General features: G+C 38.4%; 1 protein-coding gene across 1 annotated transcript in view; it reads right to left on the bottom strand.

The window, feature by feature from the left end:
* DNAJC15 (DnaJ heat shock protein family (Hsp40) member C15) overlaps window positions 1–21,747 on the bottom strand; it is a 63,823-nt gene that overhangs the window by 32,753 nt on the left and 9,323 nt on the right. Inside the window, exons 2-3 of the mRNA XM_082859352.1 lie at window positions 4,459–4,510; window positions 2,096–2,169 (exon numbers count right to left, since the gene is read on the bottom strand). Coding sequence (XP_082715478.1) covers window positions 2,096–2,169; window positions 4,459–4,510 — 126 coding nt within the window. The remainder of the gene's footprint in view (window positions 1–2,095; window positions 2,170–4,458; window positions 4,511–21,747) is intronic.

Below are 21,747 nucleotides of genomic sequence, written 5' to 3' on the forward strand. Positions count from 1 at the left end.
CCCATGAGCCACAACTACTGAGCCTGCACTCTAGAGTCCACGAGCCACAACTACTGAGCCCGCATGCCACAACAACTGAAGCCCGCGTGCCTAGAGCCCGTGCTCCACAACAAGAGAAGCCACCGCAATGAGAAGTCCACACACTGCAATGAAGAGTAGCCCCCGCTCACCACAACTAGAGAAAGCCTTCGCACAGCAACGAAGACCCAATGCAGCTAATAAATAAATAAATAAATAAAGACACCTTTGAAAAGAAAAAAGAAATGCAGGGGCTGCATTCAGGATACCCATAATAATCTCTTAAGCTATTCTACGTTATCTGTGAGCCTGCACAGAGCAGTGAAATGTTTCTCATTTTCTTTCTCTCTTTTCCTTTCAGTGTTAAATAATGTAGTGCTACAAAACACAAGTCTATTTATGGTATAAATATATCTACTGAACATCAGCATAAACAGAGAGAAATGATTTCTGAAAGTCTCTCAATTTGCTTTACATAAACATATGGAAAGACATTTAAATAACTATGTCAAGCCACCATCATCTAAGTCCCTGGACTATCTCAGTACCCTCTTAACAGGCTTCACAGCTTCTCCTCTGACTCATTCTAGTCTATACTCTTTGCAGCAGGCAGAGTGATCACCTAAATTGGTAATCATGTTGCCCACATGCTCAAAACCTTCCAAAGGCTTTCCATCACACTTAAACCAAAATCTGCTATCTTTGTCACAGTCTATTTGGCCCTAAGTGATCTGGGCCCAAACTACCACTGTTCCTTCCACATATTCCACTGGAGTTACTTACTCTTGCTGCTAAATTCATTTCCACCTCGGGACCTCTGCAGTGTTCCCACTAGAAAGCTCTTTCTTCAGATGTTCACATGGCCTGCTCCCTCATCTTCTCAGAGAGGCCTTCCCAGACCTATCTAATATAGATTCCTCTCTGCTGTTAAAGAATCAATCTCTTACGCTGATTTAGTTCTCTAAAGAAAACTTAACTCCCACCTTCAACACCTCTACATATTATGTATCTTATTTATTTGTTGTTTCCACTAAAAAGTAAACTCCTAGAAGGCAGTGTCTTTGTCTAGTTCATGACTACCTCCCACTCCCCACAATAATGTCCACTATGTAGTAGGTGCTTAATGAACATTTATTGAATGAATGCTAAATACCTATTAATACTTTAGCCAAATAAAATATAAACAGGAAAAGAGAAAATAAACACATGCTCCCTCTAATCACAGACACGCATTTATAAGTCTGCAAAATCACTTGCAGTTCTTTTGACCCCGAGTTTAATTATCTGTCATAATATAGTATGTCATCCTTTGAAAGTGTGGTTATTGTTCATGACTAACTAAGCCTCACAAGCCTATAATGCCTTTGCTAAAACAAGCCATTCATTCTCAAATTGCTGTAAGTCAAGCTGATCTATCCCAGATCTTCTGTTTCCCAGAAATCAATGTTTATGTTGTACTGCGTCAGTGAGTTTTCTTTGCATGGTCTCTAGTGGTCACAAACCACAGTTCACCCAGTTCACCACACTATAGCTTTTTAGACACCTACTATCATTCATCTTTTACTTATATTCATCTCAGCAGAGTAGCTGTAATGCTGGTAGATGAATGTATAAGCCCTACAGGTTTCAAGGTTGGAATCATATAATTTTATGTTTGAGATAGCCAGGTGTGGTGGTACGAGGGAACTAGTTTCAAATTTGAAGATGGAATAAACTTTTGGGTAAGCTCCATCAGGACAGGCACCATGTCTGTCTTGTTCACCAGCTATGCCTAGCCCCTGGCACAGGACAGTCACTAAATGAACACTAATTAAACAAGGAAAATAAATTACCTCAAAGTTGATGTAATACTACTAAAAGGAATATGATAATTAAAAGTCAAAGTCAGGAATAAGCTTAGATATAAAATAACATGACCAAGAAACTTAAAAGAAACTAAATCAATAAAGTAAAGTTGCCAACGATACAAACATTTGTATGAAAATCCAAAACATTTTTCTGAATTACTATCAATAATGGCATATAAACAAAAATCAAAGCAAGGTTAGATTTCTAACTAAAGCCATTTTTAACTTACAGGGGTTGAAATCTTCTTTGCAGTTTCTGTGATTACTTGTCCTAGAGGTTTCCAGATTTGAGATGTGTAGCGACCTAAATAGTAACAGGAATAAAAGCAAATATATTTTCTATAATGAAAGCCAACACCCACAAAGTGCTCACCACAGTATTTATTGTTTACTTTATATATGTTATTTTAATACCTATCTCAAAAATCTACCTGAAAGACAGTCACATTTTTTCAAATTTCTAATTTATTAAATGGAGGACAGATTTCATTTTAATATAATTTTCATAGCTATTAAATTAAGCTTTAGTTCATAATTATAAAATTAGAAAATTTCAATGGTTATGTATAAAATCCTACTTTTATACAATGTTACAGCTCATAAAAACAATAACACCCTAGTACTCAATTTCTCACTGAGGATGACTACTCTCCTGAAAGCTTCTTTTATTTTAGTGCTTTCCTTTCTTAGGCATCCTAATAATCAAAATTCCTCTGAGTCTGGACAACTAAGTATCAACAGCAAAACAGGCCCTAAATTGTTTTAAGGGCACAGAACAAGAATAAAATATTATCTGGCTAATTTACCTTTTGTACCCTAATCAGAACGTGTGTCTACTAATACTAGGGTCTCTTTTCCCAAAGCTCTGCTAGAAAACCAGTTATGACCCTCTGAACTTAAATTCAATTTCTAACCATAACATTATTTGCAAATCAAGATTTCTGCTGGGAAAGTTCAACTACATAGATGTTTTATAAGAAGTAACCTGTCTAAACATACTGTCATTCCTGTGCAAACAACATGTTACAGGGAAAAACAAAGGATGCTAGACATAGGAAGATGTGAAGTAGCCAATCTAAGTAGGAGATAAAAAGCTCTTGAGATCAAGTAGAACATTAAATAAAGTAAAATTAAATGAAGCGGAAACCCTAACTCATCTAAATCTCTTATATAAATATCAACTTCCATTTGATTCTACAACAGTATAAAATCTGGCTTTTAAAGTGCCTTAAAAGTCCTTCAAAACCACAATCATGCAATCTCAATGTAAAAAAGCAATTAAAGGCTTCAAGAAGTGACATCCGGACATTTACTTTAACTATAGAGGAGAATATCTAGTTCCAATAGTCTAGGGGTACTTCCTCCTAGATTCTACTCTTCAGTCGTATTTGACCCTGAAAGAGAACTGCCTGCTGTTAATATTCTAGTTAGTAAACTGAATTTGGCAACAGAGTAGTATGTATAGAATACATACAGCAATTCTTCTCATTGTAGAAACAAGACCTTGGCAAAAGTATATCTTTCTCTAATTTCAAATAAAAATCTTACATTTGAATTTGAAATAACTGTGCCTATTCTGCTACAGTAATTAATACAAAAATTGTTTTATGTTTATGGGCAAGTTTGTCAGAATTCCTTTTCAGACATGATACTCTTCTCATGAAACCTCAGTAAGTAGTTAACTATAGTTATATGAGACACAAGACTTTGACAGTACAAGAACCAAGAGAATCTGAACCACTGATCTTCCTGATTTTAAAGTTCTTACTGGTAAGGTGCTTTAAACAGAGTTGTGTGGAATTAAATATTATACAAAACAAAACAAAATCTTCTATGTCTCTTTTTCTATTGGATCTCACTGCATATAACCACAATGGAATGTAGCTCCACCTAAAAAGAAGATCCAATTAACAAGATCAAATCCATGGAACTTAAGAGACACAAATGCTAAATGAAAAATGTAAACCTTTATCAATAAGGAAATGCTCTCAGATTAACATTTAATTAGAGAATAGCTATGCAATTTAAAACTATAAATTAATGGTTAGAAGAGACAGCAATTTTACTTTAAATCTTTATTCTTTCTAAAAAGATTTTGGCAGTAAAAGAAGTTCTCCTGGGTTTGTCAAAGAAATTACACCAACATGTTAAAATGAATGATAAATATACTATAAAGAATGGCTACGCTCATCAGAAAGAACTGACAGCTCAGAAAATGTGTATTCTTATTGGCAAGAAAAAAATATGGGAGAATAAAAGAGCCCCATTATCACTTACACTGCTTCATATTAAAGAGATTTTATTTTTTAATAGTACACTATAGCTCAAACTAAAAAAATGTCAGGAAGATCAATTATTATTGGGGCTAGTTTTCCTAGCTTTTGTATCGTTAATTTCCTTCACTACAAAGTTTATCTAGATTTTGCTGTGCTGACAAATCTTCAGTGACTATAAATGTTGCAAAGAATGGGAACGTATGTCTTAAAATCAAAAACCTCAGAATACTAAGGGTCTTCTCATGAATCACTATAGAAGCTACTTGGAAATATTTCTCCTGCAACATTTATTGATATATATCCTTTATTTATCTTACCTGCAAATCCAAGAGCTGCAATACCCAGTCCCACAGCTATCAAACTTCTTGCCTATGGAAGAAAAAATAATTATCACTTACAGTGTTACATACTGGGTTTTTAAAGTAAATCATTTTAAATAATGAGAATTATGATTAATAACACATTTTCCTCAAGCTCTGTGGTGCAGAATTTTTAAAAATCTTCAGGATTACAGCTAATTTTCAGTGAATTAAAATAATTCCAGATTTCATTTAATTTCCATGTATTTGAATTTGTTCTAACCAAGAGCTTTTATGTTACCTATTGCTAAAATGTTTTCTATAGACTATTCTTTCTTTTTTTTTTTTTGTGGTACGCGGGCCTCTCACTGTTGTGGCCTCTCCCGTTGCGGAGCGCAGGCTCAGCGACCATGGCTCACGGGCCTAGCCGCTCCGCGGCATGTGGGATCTTCCCGGACCGGGGCACGAACCCACGTCCTCTGCATCGGCAGGTGGACTCTCAACCACTGCGCCACCAGGGAAGCCCCTAGACTATTCTTAATAGTGGGTTTAATGTATTTATCTTCTATAAAGCTAAAAGGTAAATATTTCCTCCTCATTTATATATGCAATGCTCAATGGACTCTGCTATATTTAAAAAACTTGATAAAATGTATCCATGTTTAGAAAAGAAGTCAAACTGTGAAAAATTAGTAAAAGTGATGAATAACTTAAGAGCTAGCTTATTTCTACCTTTCTAGACCAATGTAAAAATTTTACAGTAAGAGCCAAGAATTCAGAATTTAAAGTTATGAGCTCATCCTGATAAATTTTAAATTAGTTATATACTCCATATCAGTCTATGCTTTTCTCCTTAACCACCTTGGGAAAATATTCGTCACAACAGAAAAAGGTTTTATGTAGCAAGGATCAACGGTTGCCCCCCAAGATCCACTTTCCCCTTCTTCTATAGGATCAAAATTCCTATTTTTAGCCAGACACATATTTCCAAGCCCCCCCCTTAGACCTAGGTACAGCTATGTTTACTAAGTGTTGGCTTATAGGATATAAGCAGAGTGGTGTGTGCAGCCTCAGAGAAGTCCTTCATGGGACAGTGGAATGTCCTTCTCCCTTTCCATTCCTCCTTCCTGCTGGCTGCAATGTAGACATTATACCATGTCGGATTTGGCCATGTCGGAGCTGCCATGTCGGATAAGGAAGGAAGAACAATGGGATGAAAGGAGACCGTGTCCTGGATGATCATGTAGCTGCCACAGCACCCCTGGACTGCTTCTATTTACATGAGATAAAAATAAAATTGTCTTTCTAAGATACTACGACTATTTTCAGTTTTCAGGTACTTGCAGCCAAATCAAATTCTGATGGGATCAGAATTAAGGAGAGACACTATAGAAACGGTTTCTGTCTGATTAGTGGTGAAAGAGGCAAACCCATAAGATCCAAAAACTAAAAAAAAAGCTACAATAATCTCACTAGGGAATAGAATGGAGTCATTTCACAACAGTACAGCAGAAATCCTAAGATGGAGATTGAGACCAGATGGATAGTAAAACCAAAAGGCCCTATAGCCATCAGTTTTCAAGTTCTGTAAGGGAATGCAAATCTTAGGAAATCAAAGCCCCAAGTCTTCAAGAGGACACTCTATAAGGATAAACATCAAGACACAAAGGCCAACTGTATGAAGGTGCTCTAACTTTAACACCCAGTAACTCTCTCTTAGAAGTCTAGAGCTCTTCATAGACAAGATGAGGAAAGTTCATCTAGGTTTCCTCTCCTCAGTTCCAGTTCCTTTTTTTTTAAAGAGTTAGACTTTTTAAAAAAAATAAATTTATTTATTTATTTTGCTTCACTGAGTCTTCGTTGCTGCAGGCGGGCTTTCTCTAGCTGTGGTGAGTGGGATCTACTCTTCGCTGCAGCGTGCAGGCTTCTCACTGCGGTGGCTTCTCTTGTTGCGGAGCACAGGCTCTAGGCATGTGGGCTTCAGTAGTTGTGGCATGTGGGCTCAGTAGTTGTGGCTCACAGGTTCTAGACTGCATGCTCAGTAGTGTGGTGCACAGGCTTAGTTGCTCTGCAGCAGGTGGGATCTTCCTGGAGCAGGGCTGGAACCCGTGTCTCCTGCATTGGCAGGTGTATTCTTAACCACTGCGCCACCAGGGAAGTCCTCAGCTCCAGTTCTAAGATTCACCTTTTCACAAGGCAGAGCACTAGGGCAATCTCAGTAAAGGAAGATTCTTTCCCTGGCAGAGAAGGACAAGCCTAGAGCTAGCTAGCAAGAGGCCAAACAGTCTTTGAGGTTCCCTTCAAGTTGTCTAGATGTAATTACTCCTGAACTGAAGGGAAATGAGTATTGATTTCAAGAAGATGTTCTGTTGAGGTATATTTTTGCCATTTTCTAGAGCTTCCCAGGGGCTACATATTTTGAGTTTTCCAGTCTTATTTTCCATTGGTTCACTTTAAAGATCCTCAGTCCAACCAAAGTACTCAACAGGGGCTTCCCTGGTGGCACAGTGGTTAAGAATCCACCTGCCGATGCAGGGGACACGGGTTCAAGTCCTGGTCTGGGAAGATCCCACATGCCACGGAGCAACAAAGCCCGTGCGCCACAACTACTGAGCCTGTGAGCCACAACTACTGAGCCAGGGCACCACAACTACTGAAGCCCATGCACCTAGAGCCCATGCTCTGCATCAAGAGAAGCCACTGCAGAGAAGCCTGCGCACCACAACGAAGAGTAGCCCCCGCTCACCGCAACTAGACAAAGCCTGTACGCAGCAACGAAGACCCAACTCAGCCATAAATAAATAAATCTATTTTTAAAAAAGTACTCAACTGTTTTATGTGTGAATTTATTTTCCTTCCTCATAAAACTTGTTTATTCTTTCATCTGACTAGAAATATTTATCTTTGCTATCAAGATCTGACGTATTCTTAATATTTCAGCTTGAACCAGCCACAGAATGGGAGAAGTCATTTGCAACACATAATGATGAGCACATGCCCAAAAATACAGAGAATTCCTCCACATTAAAAAGACAGATGGGGCTTCCCTGGTGGCGCAGTGGTTGAGAGTCTGCCTGCCGGTGCAGGGGACACGGGTTCGTGCCCCGGTCCGGGAAGATCCCACATGCCGCGGAGCGGCTGGGCCCGTGAGCCATGGCCGCTGAGCCTGCACGTCCGGAGCCTGTGCTCCGCAACAGGAGAGGCCAAAACAGTGAGAGGCCTGCGTACCGCAAAAGAAAAAAAAAAAAAAGAAAAGGACAGATGATCCAGTAGAAAATGAACAAGAGTCCAGGGGGACTTCCCTGGTGGGTCCAGTGGTAAAGAATCCACCTTCCAATACAGAAGACACGGGTTTGAGCCCTGGTAGGGGAACTAAGATCCCACGTGCCGGGGCAACTAAGCCCACGTGCCACAACAAAGAGCCCACATGCTGCAGTGAAAGATCCCACATGCCGCACTGAAGATCCCGTGTGTCACAACTAAGACCCAACACAGCCAAAAATAAATAAATAAATAAAATATTTTTTAAAAAAAAGAGTAGGTCAGGGACGTCATAGAAAAAAATCTAAATGGCTAATAAACATATGAATACTAACCATAACCACAAAACCAAAATGTTGTAGAAATATTAATACAAGAACATAAAGATCTCTGGCCTTTGTGAAGTTTGTTCTATCCACTGATGCATCAAGCACCAAGCAATAATATCTACACTTCTAGGGTTATTCTGAGGATAATGTTAATAATGTATGTAAAGGACTTAGCACAGTGGCTTGGCACATAGTAAACAGGCAGTAAACGTGAACCACTTTAATGTTATCAATAAGAATAACTAGCTATTAGGAATGTAAGTGGTGTAACAGAAATACGAACAATGTTTCACAAACTCTTAAATTTGCCCAAGTAAAAGAAGATTCACAGAAGTGGTTTTTGAGGTAGGCCGTGGAAAATGAATCGGTCTTCTCTAGGTTAGATAATCCAAATTTTCACATTTTGAAAAATGCATAGTTGAAAAACAAAAAGTCTTGAAAAGTTGAGTTATTTTAATTTCACAATTTTATAGGTTGATTATTGCATCATTTTTATTATTTCTACTATTCAAATATATATATGAGACAAATAGTTGCCTCATTATTCTAAAGAGATTTTTATGTCAAGGTATTTATATCAGAAACATTAAATCATCAGACATTTGATCATTTATCACTTTAATCTAACAATATGTAAGGCTCAATTGCGTTTAACAATTAAAACTTCAATTTAATTTAACAAATCAAGTATTGAGTACTCTGATGATTATCCTCCATTTGTCTCTCCAGATTCATTTTCCACCCTTCTCTGCCTTGCTCTTTACCTCTGTCTTCCCTTATCTCAAAAGACTAGGTTATCCAGTCCTTGCTTGCCCCCTCTTGCTTCTGGTTGGGTTTTGCCAATGAGAGGAAGTGTTGAACAGAACACCATGCACTGGTTACCAATCCCAGAAAAGGACTCTATACATTTCTGCCCATTATATCTTGGTATCAAGGTTGTGAAGGAAAACACAACAGTCAAGCACTAGGTAGAACAATGATTTACTCATATAGAGAAGAGACAGAGTAAGATCAGCTCCAGTCATGGGCACTAGTCTCATACGGCTAGTGGCTGCCAGCCAGCTGACAAAGGGAAATTGGCCCACAAGCACCCTCCCCCTCTTTATCCCACACTAGCCCTGGAGTCTGAAATACTGAGAGCTGGGGGCAAGACTGAAACAGGGGACGATAATCCCACAAAGTACAGGTTGTGTGAGCTCCAAGTGTTCCAAGTCCAAGACCCATTCTTACGAGGCCAAGAGGGGTTGAAAGGCTATGCACATGAGACTTTTTCCCAACAGGAAGGATCAGCAGAAGAGCAAAGAGTGGAAGGAGGTAGAAACAACAGTACAACGTATTCCCTGCTATATTTCCTCTTTGGCCATGGCTCTTGTTGAGTGGCTCCTCTTCCATACCTGTAACTCTCACTGGGTTCTGGAGCATAGTTCCCAACCCCCTGCCTCTTTGCCTGAGTGGATAACTGTTTCCAACTGGTGCTAGTCCCTGGGCGATTCATCATCCCTTTTTGGTTAAACTATGCCCACAACTCTGCAAATAGTCCCTTCATTAAACTATGTTCCAAAAAACCATCCATTACTCCCAGGACCCTCAGTGATACAAGCATGACTGTACACCAGTCACTATACACAACAAGGCAAAGGCCTACATCAAATGGGTCCTCTACAGGATGCTAAACATGGTGAGCCTCCAACGTTTATGCTAATCTCCCAAAGATCTTTATTTTTAACCTACCGCATTTATTTCACTAATGTATGCTTAGATGTGTTCTGTCTCCTTAAGCTTTCCTAGATAGCAAGAGCTTTTAAAAAATCTGATGAACTCTATGGAGCAACACCCTAGAAAAGCGCAAATACTTTTGTATATAATTTGAGGGAATCCATGGGTTTACCTGAGGCCCTTCAGCTCACTGACCCCAACATGAGAACCTCTAAGAAATAAATAAATGTGGGGCTTCCCTCATGGCGCAGTGGCTGAGAGTCCACCTGCCAATTCAGGGGACACCGGTTGGATCCCTGGTCTGGGAAGATCCCACATGCCGTGGAGCAGCTAAGCCTGAGTGCCACAACTACCAAACCTGCACTCTAGAGCCCATGAGCCACAACTACTGAAGCCCACATGCCTAGAGCCCGTGCTCCGCAACAAGAGAAGCCACTGCAATGAGAAGCCCACGCACTGAAACGAAGAGTAGCCCCTGCTCACCACAACTAGAAAAAGCCCACATGCAGCAACGAAGACCCAACACAGCCAAAACTAAATTACTTAAATAATTTTTTTAAATAAATGTGGACTTCCCTGGTGGCACAGTGGTTAAGAATCTGCCTGCCAATGCAGGGGACACGAGCTGGATCCCTGGTCCAGGAAGATTCCACGTGCCGCAGAGCAACAAAACCCGTGCGCCACACTACTGAGCCTGCACTCTAGAGCCTGTGCGCTGCAAGTACTGAAACCCATGCGCCACAACTACTGAAGCCCGCGCAGTCTAGGGCCCGTGCTCCACAACAAGAGAAGCCACTGCAATGAGAAGCCCACGCACTGCAACGAAGAGTGGCCCCCACTCGCCACAACTAGAGGAAGCCCGCGCGCAGCAATGAAGACCCAACGCAGCCAAAAAATATTAAAAAAAAATTAAAATTAAAAATAAACAAATGCCCACTGAAATAAGAAGGGTGTTTCATTTACTTTGAGTTCCCAGAGCATATCAGAAGATCTGCCATTTATATTTCATTTCTCATTCGTTCAACAATAGTACAATAAGAAAAATAATGCTAATGCCAGAATTAATCTCTATTTCTGAAGACTAACTTTATAGAAAGATAAACACTAAAGGCCTTGCAACCTTTAAAAACAACAAAAACAAACCCAAATTAGGTAGATCATTGGAGCAAATAAGAATGTTCAATAAATGACCCCAAACTGTGCAATCAAGTCTTACTCATCCACACTGAAAATGGACAAAGTATTAGCACAGCTAATCAACAACTCATTTCTTATTGGAATTAAATTACTTATTGGAAGGGGACTGTATCTGATTTACCTCTTTAATAGTATTTTCAATTAATTTGATATTAAAATAGTTTATACCTTTTGAGCATAAACAACTGATAACAAAAATCTACTATTTGGAAGTAGAACTCAACTTGAAATTTTAAAACTATTATGCGTCCTGCACTACCAGATTCCTGTACTCTGTAATAAGAATAAAGGTCCTCTGCATGAAGTTTTCTATGGAAATACTGTCAGAGAGATAAGCAAATAAGTTAAAACTTCAACCTCAAATGGTCCAGAATAAGAATATTATTTGGTTCCTAGAGAAAAATATTTATCTACTACCTGTTTTTCAGTCACTAGAAAGTCATGTCTTTTTTCAGACACAAATTTAGAGAGCTCTAAAACAAATTCCACCAACTCTCCACATACATGAATGACCCAAACAGAAAAAAGAGATCATCTAGCTGCAGATACAGAAGACAGGAAGCACAGGAAAATCCATCTGAAATCTGAGCAAGTAGCTCACGCAGAACTCTCAGCCATACCTTTATCTGACCTTAAATTTTTTTTAAGTAAAATAACATCTAAAGCATACTGGGGCTTTAAAAAACAAAAGCCCATGGTTCATTTGGCATAACTGTGTAAATATCAGAGAATTCCATCAACATCTTCTCTATCTGACTACTGTTGAAAAAAAATTCACATATGCTTTATCACTACGCTATTTCACATTTACTTAAACTTCAGTGTTGTACCTTCAGGCTAACAGGATCTATTTTATTTCTTTTATATACGTAACACCATATTTGATCTATGTCAAGCACAATGATGTGCTTCAATTTTTATTCTGAATGTTTTTATAAACAATGATGCTTTAAAACTAAATTGCCAGTAACAGAACAAAAACGACACTGAAAAGACAATGTAAAAGCAAAATGGAGAGTGAGGCAGTGTTAGTACCATAAGCACTGTCATTGTTCACCAATTAGGCAATAACCAGGTTAAATGTCTATGATTGCTCATGCAACTAGACTGATAGCACGTTACATCTGTGTTTTTACAGAAACTAGGGAAATGTTGCTATTTTTTTGACTTAGGGAAATTAGAATATGGGCTGAAAATAAGACAGGCAGTGTGATTTAAAAAGAAAGATATGTATACACCTGTACTCTGGCCTAAGCTAAAATGGCCATAGGTGTCAAACATATGTAGGAGACAGCAGATGGTAAATGTGGATGCCATACAAGGTATTTTTGTTGTTGTTGTTGTTGTTTTAAACATCCACAAGGCTGCCTTCAGGAAGTTTTAGTTTTGAAACTTTTTCTTTGAAGGTTCAGATGGTTAGAAAAGCAGCTAACACTTTCTAGGCCTGCAGAAGATCTAAATAAATTCTTAGATACATTTTTTTCTATATAAAATTATGCGAGCACGTATTTATAACAAGTTGATCTTTCTATAAAAAAGGTATATATGTGCACATATATACCTAAAAACTAATACAGTTACAAATCAATTAAAAATTCTACCAACTAATTCTTTTACAACTGGTCCAGACCAGTGTTTGGGGAAAGTGGTCCATATAAGAAAAATAGAAAAATTCCATTCATACTAAATTTGGAAATTCAGTTTTTAACAATCTCATCATAGTCACCACAGAAAACAAAGATGATATGTACACATATAACTAATTTATGTGTTATTGGCCAATGGTATTTAATTAAGTTTTTAAAAATTCATGACAACTTTAGATTATATTTCTCAAAAATGCCAAAAAACATAGTTTTCACTGCATCCCCTGTGACCATACACAATGCATGAATATTTTAGATTTTAAAATGTCCAAGCATATGTATAATAGCATTGCAGAAATTAACGAACAGTAAATTCCCAGTGAAGTCACTGACTGATTTAAAATGGCTGGAGAGTTACCATAACGAATCCTCTGCCTAGGGACTTCCCTGGTGGCACAGTGGTTAAGACTCTGCACTCCCAATGCAGGGGGCCAGGGTTCGATCCCTGGTCAGGGAACTAGCTCCCACATGCATGCCACAGCTTGCCTGCAAGCTGCAACAAAGGAGCCCACGGGCCACAAATAAGACCCGGCGCAACCAAATAAATAGAATAAATAAATAATTATTTAAAAAAACAAAAGAATCCTCTGCCTAGACTGCTAAAGCTGACTGGAGAAAAGTCTTATGAACACACTACATAGCACCATGACAAAATTATGGTTTCTGATGGCGGCTGGGCTTTCAAATCCACTCAGTATCATCATCTCCTTCATCCTTGATTCATACCATTCCCCATTCCTTTTTGCTCTTACTGTTCTAAATTTTACTTTTTTCATTAGCCTTCATGTTTTTTACCCATGAAGCAAGCATGAACTTCCTCAATCTTCCCTGTCACCCCTGAATGTATAACCCATGTGCTTCAAAGTTAATCAGGCCTGGGCTCCAATTCCAGCTCAACATTTACCAAATCTGCGACCCTAAGCTGATCTCTCTAGGCCCATTTCCTCATCTATAAAATGGGAATGTGGGAATGTGAAAACCTAATCACAGCGTGCTCAAAATGATTTATGAGAAAAGATTATGAAAAATGACCAACGAACTGTGTAAACATGGCAGATGCCTGTTAGTTCTTTCTTCACTCCCACAATTTTACTCTTAATCCTTTCTGTTCTCTGCTCATTCCTCCTGGAAAATCCCGGCTTATTTCAAATAGCTTTAAGGTCACCTCCAGGTAAAACTTACGCCACCCATCTCCTCACTCAAGTAAAACTTTTTAGTGACTCCATGGTACTTAGCAGTTCTATTATAGTACATAGCACATTATTTAATAATGGCTTACCTATTTCAAACCCTTGCTAAAATGTGAGCTTCTGGAGGTAGGGACTGTTTACCTCTTTGGATTTCTGAAATCTAACAAAGTACCTAGTACATAGTAGGTTCTCAAAAGTTAATATAATGGGATGAAAATGATCTTAAGAAGCATTCCCACTATCCAGATGCCTTTTGGAACTTGAATTATTTATGTACTGTATTGGTGTCTGCTAGTGGATGGAATTATGATTGAAATGGGAAAATATAATGGAAAATGATCGTTACATTTAATCAAGAAATTAACACATAATCATGTCTTAAAATATTCTGGACCAGGTATATATATCCAAAAGTCTCACAGAAGAAAAAGAAAATGAAGTTAAGGGCCTATGCCAGGTAAATTTCATTACAAAAATTAAATGAATATAATTCACAGATCCATGTAGAAAAACATGAAGGAGTAACTGAATTGTTAAACAAAGAAAAATAACAACACTCCAAATAAAAAAAGTCAGGCATTTTTTCAAGCAGCCATTTGGAGACTCTCCCATCTCTGAGTATTTCAAAGAGATAGACAATAAACAATAGAAATCAGAAAAATATACAATGGAAAGTGACATGTGCTATGAAGAAAATTAAGCAGCCAAAGAATTACGTGTGGGGACTTCCCTGGTGGCACAGTGGTTAAGAATCCACCTGCCAATGCAGGGGACACGGGTTCAAGCCCTGGTCAGGGAAGACCCCACGTGCTGTGGAGCAACTGAGCCCATGCGCACAACTACTGAAGCCCGTGTGCCTAGAGCCCATGCTCTGCAACAAGAGAAGCCACCACAATAAGAAGAATGCACACTGCAACGAAGACTGGCCCCCGCTCGCTGCAACTAGAGAAAGCCCACACACAGCAACAAAGACCCAGCGCAGCCAAAAATAAATAAATAAAAACAAATAAATTAATTAATTTTTTAAAAAGCCAACAAGATTTATTAAGAGACCGGATGTGAGGTTTAAAAGAAAGAGAAGATGATGAATGGATAAAGAAAATGTAGTGCATATGTACAGTGGAATATTATTCACCCATAAAGAGAAGGAAAGTCTAGCATTTGTGACAACTTGGATGAACCTGGAAGACATTACACAAAGTGAAATAAAACCAGACACAGAAAGACAAATATTGATTGATCTCACATACATGTGGAATCTAAAAAAGTCAAAAACTCATGGAAGCAGAGAGTAGAACAGCGGTTAACAGAGGCTGGGGTGGGAGAAATGGGGTGATGTGGGTCAAAGTTCCTGTAAGATGAATAAGTTTTATACTTGAAATTTGCTAAGAGTAGTAGACCTAAGCTTTCTCACCGTATGTGTACATACATGTGCACAGACGCATGCACACACACACACACACACATATACACACAGAAGGTAACAATGTGAGGTGACCAATGTGTTAATTAGCTTGAATTATGGTGATCATTTCACAATGTATATGTCTATTAAATCATGTTGTCCACCTTACATATATACAATCTGTATTTGTCAATTATACCTCAGTAAAGCTGGGGGGAAAGAATGTCAAGGTTATTGCCTTACACAACTGGAAGAATGGAGTTCCCTTTTGCTGGGAGGAAAGTCTGTGAGAGGTAGTGGGGCAGAGGGAAGGGCTGTCATAAGCTCCTTTGGTCTTGCTTTTCTAAATACACGCCACCCTCAGTGTGATAAATAAAACCCAAGCAAAGCTGCACATGAATTCCTACCACCTGGGGAAGAAACGGTCTCATCTACTAATGGAAAAGCAGAATGAGCAGGTTGCCTCAAAATACACCCCTTGTTATCCTGCAGTGGCTCAGTTCTCAAGGGCTAATCACAAGCAAATCACTTTCTGCTGAACTCAGTGTTTTATGCTGCCTTATTATTTGGTTCAATTTCTACAAAGAAAGCTATTTGAATTTAAACAGCAAGTGGAAAGGAGAAAAAAGGGAAGAAACAAGAAAGACTGCTTGGCAAATCAGCAGAATTTGAGAAAGAGAGGTAGTGCACATGCAGATCAGAAGAAGGAGAGCAAGGGAATTTATATTCCAGAAAAAGTGTCAGACATGATAAAATGACATTGGGAAGAGAATTTTTACAATTATCCTTCCCTAAAAATTTCAAGCTGGCATGAATGTTCCAGATTTTCATATCTAAATCCACCTGGCCCTTACCATTACTGTTCCACTGCCAAAAAAAAAATACACTTGAACTTCTCTCAAAGCACCAATTCTTTAATTAATTTAAGTGAAAAATTTTAATTAAGTAAAAAGAAAAAGCAATGTTAACTACATCTTACTTGTTTGACTTTAAAGTCACTTTATTTTAAACCATAGGCAAGCATTAATATCTACAGCATGACTAGAGAGTAAATAAAAGGGCAAAACAAAAACAAACTGAAACAGTAAAACAAAACCCAAAAGCAAACATAATAAGAAACAAGGGGCTTCCCTGGTGGCGCGGTGGTTGAGACTCCGCCTGCCGATGCAGGGGACACGGGATCCTCCCCCCCGGGAGGATCCCACATGCCGCGGAGCGGCTGGGTCCGTGAGCCATGGCCGCTGAGCCTGCGCGTCCGGAGCCTGTGCTCCGCAACGGGAGAGGCCACGGCGGTGAGAGGCCCGCGTACCATAAAAAAAAAAAAAAAAGAAAAGAAACAAAACTCTCAGGCTCAGGACAAATGAGTACTTCTCCACTCTAATATAATGAACAAAAAATTCTCCAAACTGAAATCCTTGCTATAACTGATGATCTTATGAATAACCTTTTAAGTACTGTTTAGCATTTATTCAGTGACCCACTGATACAAACCTTGTCTCTAATAACGCAAGCAGCTTTCTTTGTTCACGTTAAATGTGACTAGCCAGAAAGTCCTGTCCCAATACCAACCTAGTTCTGGTCGCCTCAGAGGGTACCAGGAGTCCCTGGGTTCATCACAGGTTTGCCAAACAGGCTGCACATTTGGCTTCAAGTTCTCAAACCCAAGGATACTGTGATGGTTCACTTTATGTGTCAGTTTGGCTAGGTCAGTCAATTAAACCTCAATGTAGGTGTTGCTGTGTTGGTATTTGGTACATGTGGCTAACATCTATAATCAGCTGACTTTATTAAGTAAAGCAGTTTATCTTTGATAACATAGGTGTGACCATTCCAAGCAGTTGAAAGGCCTTAAGAAAACTGAGATTTCCCTGAGGAAGTAGAAATTCTGCCTCAAGACTTAGTGCTGTCTGAAAGTTGCCAGCCTGCAGGCCAGCCCTACAAATTTTAGACTTGCCAGCCCACACAATTGTGTAAGCCAGTTCCTAGAAATAGATAAATAATACATTCTACTTAGTTCTGTTTCTTTGGAGAACCCTGGCTGAAACATATTTCTACTGTGTTTCAGGACCAGAAAATAATGTTTTTAGGTATATCGCCCTGACTCATTCATTATTCACTAATTCAACATTTATTTAAACATTTAATCGGGGTGCTTACTACAAACCAGGCACTGTACTAGGGGTTGAGATATGGATCAATAAGGTCACCTCACAAAGGTTACAAACTGATTCACAATCTCAAAACAAAACCTGAGTCCTCAAAAACTTACTAGTTTGCTTTTATACTTTATTTCTCCATAAATTTATCTAATTTCTTTTAGAACTTACTAGATTTTTAGCCAGAAATATTTCTTAGGATAATAAAGGGATGGTTATTCTAGTTGTCAATGACTCTCAAAAGTTGACACATGACACACCCTCTCTTCGGACCAGATTTTAAATCAGATCATGGACCATAGATAAGATTCCCTCTAGGCTATTTGCAAAGGCACATGGTTGTAATCCCATCCCTTTGTCATGTTACCTCATGATACCTCATCAATGTGCAGAGACACTGGAGTTAAGACCCAGTGCTTTATACAGCTACACTGAGATAACCAATGTGCTGAGAATAATCTAGTGCACAGATTTTACTAATTAGTGTTAACACATTCCATCAAATTTGAAACAAGCACGCACTAACTAAAAACTCTCTTTAAGATGTATACGATTATAATAATATAGTAATTGACATTTTTTTAATTGGTAAAAACTTTCACTTTAACACTAGGTTTAACCTGAGGGAGAGATTGCATTTTTCTATCTTTATTACAATTTAGTAAGTCAGTGCTAGTAGGGAGTAGTGGAAGTAAAACGCTGAAAGTCGGTTTCAGCAGATATTTGATCAGAGGCTGCCAATAAGAAACTTGCACTTACCCTTACATGTTTGCCCTGTGAGCTGGTCCCTACCTGTGTCTGGACCAGGTCACTTCCCAAAATAAGGTCTCCGTCCTCTGAAGCTGCTGGCTCTAAGGGACTTGGGGTATCTGAGTCATATCCCTACTACCCTCATTCAGTTGAGTCTAATATGTCTCCACCCTTCTGTTTCACCACTGTTCATATAAAGATAGTATTATCGACCCCAGTCCCTAACACAGAAGGATGTCTGGTATATATATGGCTTCTCAGTTACTAAATAGCAAAGAAAAATGGAATGACTCTAGATAGGCAGCAGGAACAAGTGAATTTCCAAATATGAAAGAAATCAATGCCAACAGTACCCTCTCCCCTATTCAAATACTCCCACCTCTCTACATCCCAGTTTGTCTATTGTAATCCCAGACTACAACTTCATAACTTGTCTCCTTTACTGAACTGTGAGCCTCTAGAGAGCAAGAAGCAGGTACTATTCATCTTTGTATTCCTAGAATACGTATGGGTTAAATGAAAGTTAGTGTTAACTGACTGCATGGATGAATGTGTGTGTAGATGGTTAGGTGGACAGGTGGCCAGTTGCTAAGTACTCTGCTTCTGGGTCACAGATGGCTTCTGAGAAGAGTCCAGATAAAACTGAAGGATAGGGTCAATGCTAGACCAAGAGGGAAAAGGGAGGATACAGGAGAGAACAAAGGTTAGAAGCTGGGAAACCTGAATTCTGATTGAGATTCTATCCTTAACTCACGGTGACCTTAGGTTATTGCAATTGAATATATGTGTACGTTGGAGGGCAGGGATCATCTACAGAATATGTTAAATATCTACAGAATACGTTAAATACAGACTAGACCAGTAACCTATAAAATATTTCAAACATAGAGCAGACAACGTGTAAAATATAAGGTCAACTTCCATCTATTTAACAATATGGAATCATCTCAAGATAATAACCCTAAGCAGACAGGCCAAAAAGGGGCAAGATTTTCAAAGTCAAATTCTAATTAGAAAATTAAGCCAGAATGATACTGAAAGATGACTTCGGTGTTTGGAAGACATCTGTTAGGAAGTAAGAACTATGGCAAGCTTTACATCCGTGCTCTGTGGCTCTTCATGCTAGATGTGTCAAGTCTATCAGTGAAGCCTGTGAGACGTGTTCTTTGGCCTGAAGCTTCAGATATATCTGCTCTAAAAAGCTTGGTCTTCTGGGCAATTCAAGGTTCATTTAGTTCTAGGAGTTAGTTTCTTTAACTTGTTCGTCACTGCTATTTTATTCACTGGCCCTAAATTTCTCTCTTTCAAATTTAAGGATTTTCCTTAGTTCTTTCTATTATCTAAAATTTGGAGAAAAGGGACTTTTTTTACCTAACAGATATCCTTTATCATTTTGTTATTGTACTTTTATTGTTTTATTGACTTTTATTAAATTATTTTTGTCCAATAACTTCCTGAATTAAGAGTTCTACACTATTCCTGAATTAAGTTCTAAACTATTTTAGCCTACCTTCAAATGAGCCTTCCCTGCCTCTTTCCCCCTCACACAATCACACACTTCTCCCACCAATTCATTTATATATTTTCTTTTTCAGGAAATGTTCTATTTCTATTTGACTTTTGAAAGGTGCAAACTGAAGTACACACAGTACTCTACGAGCAGACACATTATACTTTTATACAGAAAAGATATGTTTTGGGAATTCCCTGGTGGTCCAGTGGTTAGGACTCTGTGCTTCCACTGCAGGGGGCCCAGTTCGATCCCTGGTTGGGGAACTAAGATCCCACACACAAAAAAAATATATATATGTTTCTGTTTTATTTTCAATAGTTTCCATAAGATGTCCAATGTTTTGCTGGCATTTTTAGAGCTGAAAGAAATGATAGAAAACATCTAGCCAAAACCCACTCCACTTCCTCCATTTTTACGGAGGAAGACATTGAGGTCCTGAATAGTCACATGCCTTGTCCAAGTTGCAGCCATTGTTTTTTGTTTGTTTGTTTGTGTTTTCTTTTGTTTTTAATTTATTTATTTTTGGCTACGTTGGGTCTTCATTGCTGCACGCGGGCTTTCTCTAGTTGTGGCAAGTGGGGGCTACTCTTCACTGCTGTGCACGGGCTCCAGTAGTTGTGGCTCACGGGCTTACTTGCTCCGTGGCATGTGGGATCTTCCCGGACCAGGGCTCGAACCTGTGTCCCCTGCATTGGCAGGCGGATTCTTAACCACTGTACCACCAGGGAAGCGTCACAGCAATTGTTATCAGTGTCTGCACTGGGACTGGAACACAGGTATCCTAATTCCAGACCACAGCCTAGGTCTTCAAGCAACAATTTAATCTCCTACAGTCTTTTAATAGATTATAAAAATCATTCAATTTTCTTTCCAGTGTGAGCTCATACTCAATGCAACATCCCTAACTGACTTTAGTGCCCATTCACAAACCTTTTGCCTTGTACAACTTCTTACTAGGTAGTTTGATAAATTACCCAGAGAAAATAGTGTCATTTAATTGTCTAATGTCAAGTTAGATCCTAGCACTGGTCCTTGATGTCCTCACTCCTTATATAATTCCCTATTTTTTTTCCACAAAATTTTACCTTCCCTCAACCTCCAACAAGAAGTTGTATGTTCAAAACTCCTACATTTAATATAAAACTAACAGTTTGTTAAGTATAAAAGTAGGATTACTAGTACCTCCTTCAACTTCTGGATGGGGCCATGTGGCAATCTGTCACACTCCAGTATAAAGGCCATTAATAATGAGAGGCATCCATTTAGCCAACAACTCAAAGCCTTACAATTGTCAAGGGAGTGGTTCAATGAACATTCTCAAACTGATGCTACGAATTCAAATTGGGACAATCTGTCTTGAAGGTAATTTCACCATAGGAATCAACAGCCTTAAACATATTCATGTCATTAGGCTCAGAAAATAATCAGAGAGGTGCATAAAAACTTTTATATGAGAATATGCATCACTGCATTATTTATAATATATAAAACCGGAAACAATTTGAATACCCAACAATAGGGGAATAATTAAATAAATTAAGGCACATCTAAAATATGCATCCACAATTAAATAATATATTGAGGAATGTTTACAGACCACCTTAGAGAATAAAAGCAAGTTATACGACGGAATGTTCAGCATATATGCACACAGGAAAAAAATGGAATGCTATAAAACAAAACATTAACAGTAGTTATATATTCTTATTACCTACCTTTTATCACTAAAACAAAATCTTTGGATCACAGACTTTGGAATTCAAAGAAATATGGTTTGAATTACTCTCTACATATCAGCAACATAACCTTGGCCAAGTTACTTAACCTCTATACTAGAGCTTCCTCACCTGTAAAATGAAATAAACAATACCTACCTCCTTGGGTTGCTATGAATTTTTAAAAATTAGGATATACATATACATCACCTAGTACTTTACATGTGGTAAACATTCAATAAATGGTACCTACTTCAATTACTATATGATATTATTATACAATTGTTTCTTTTAAAATCAGGGGAAAAAATAAAGGTTAAAAAAGAAAAGTTATGGACGATCCCACCAGTCAGAAGGGTTTAATAAATAACTTAAGTCAGAAAACCCTCTGATTTGTCTACTTTAAAATAAACTTTAAAAACAAATTCT

Source organism: Leucopleurus acutus (genome assembly GCF_964270905.1).
Source record: "Leucopleurus acutus genome assembly, chromosome: 18".
In the NCBI taxonomy this organism is placed as follows: domain Eukaryota; kingdom Metazoa; phylum Chordata; class Mammalia; order Artiodactyla; family Delphinidae; genus Leucopleurus; species Leucopleurus acutus.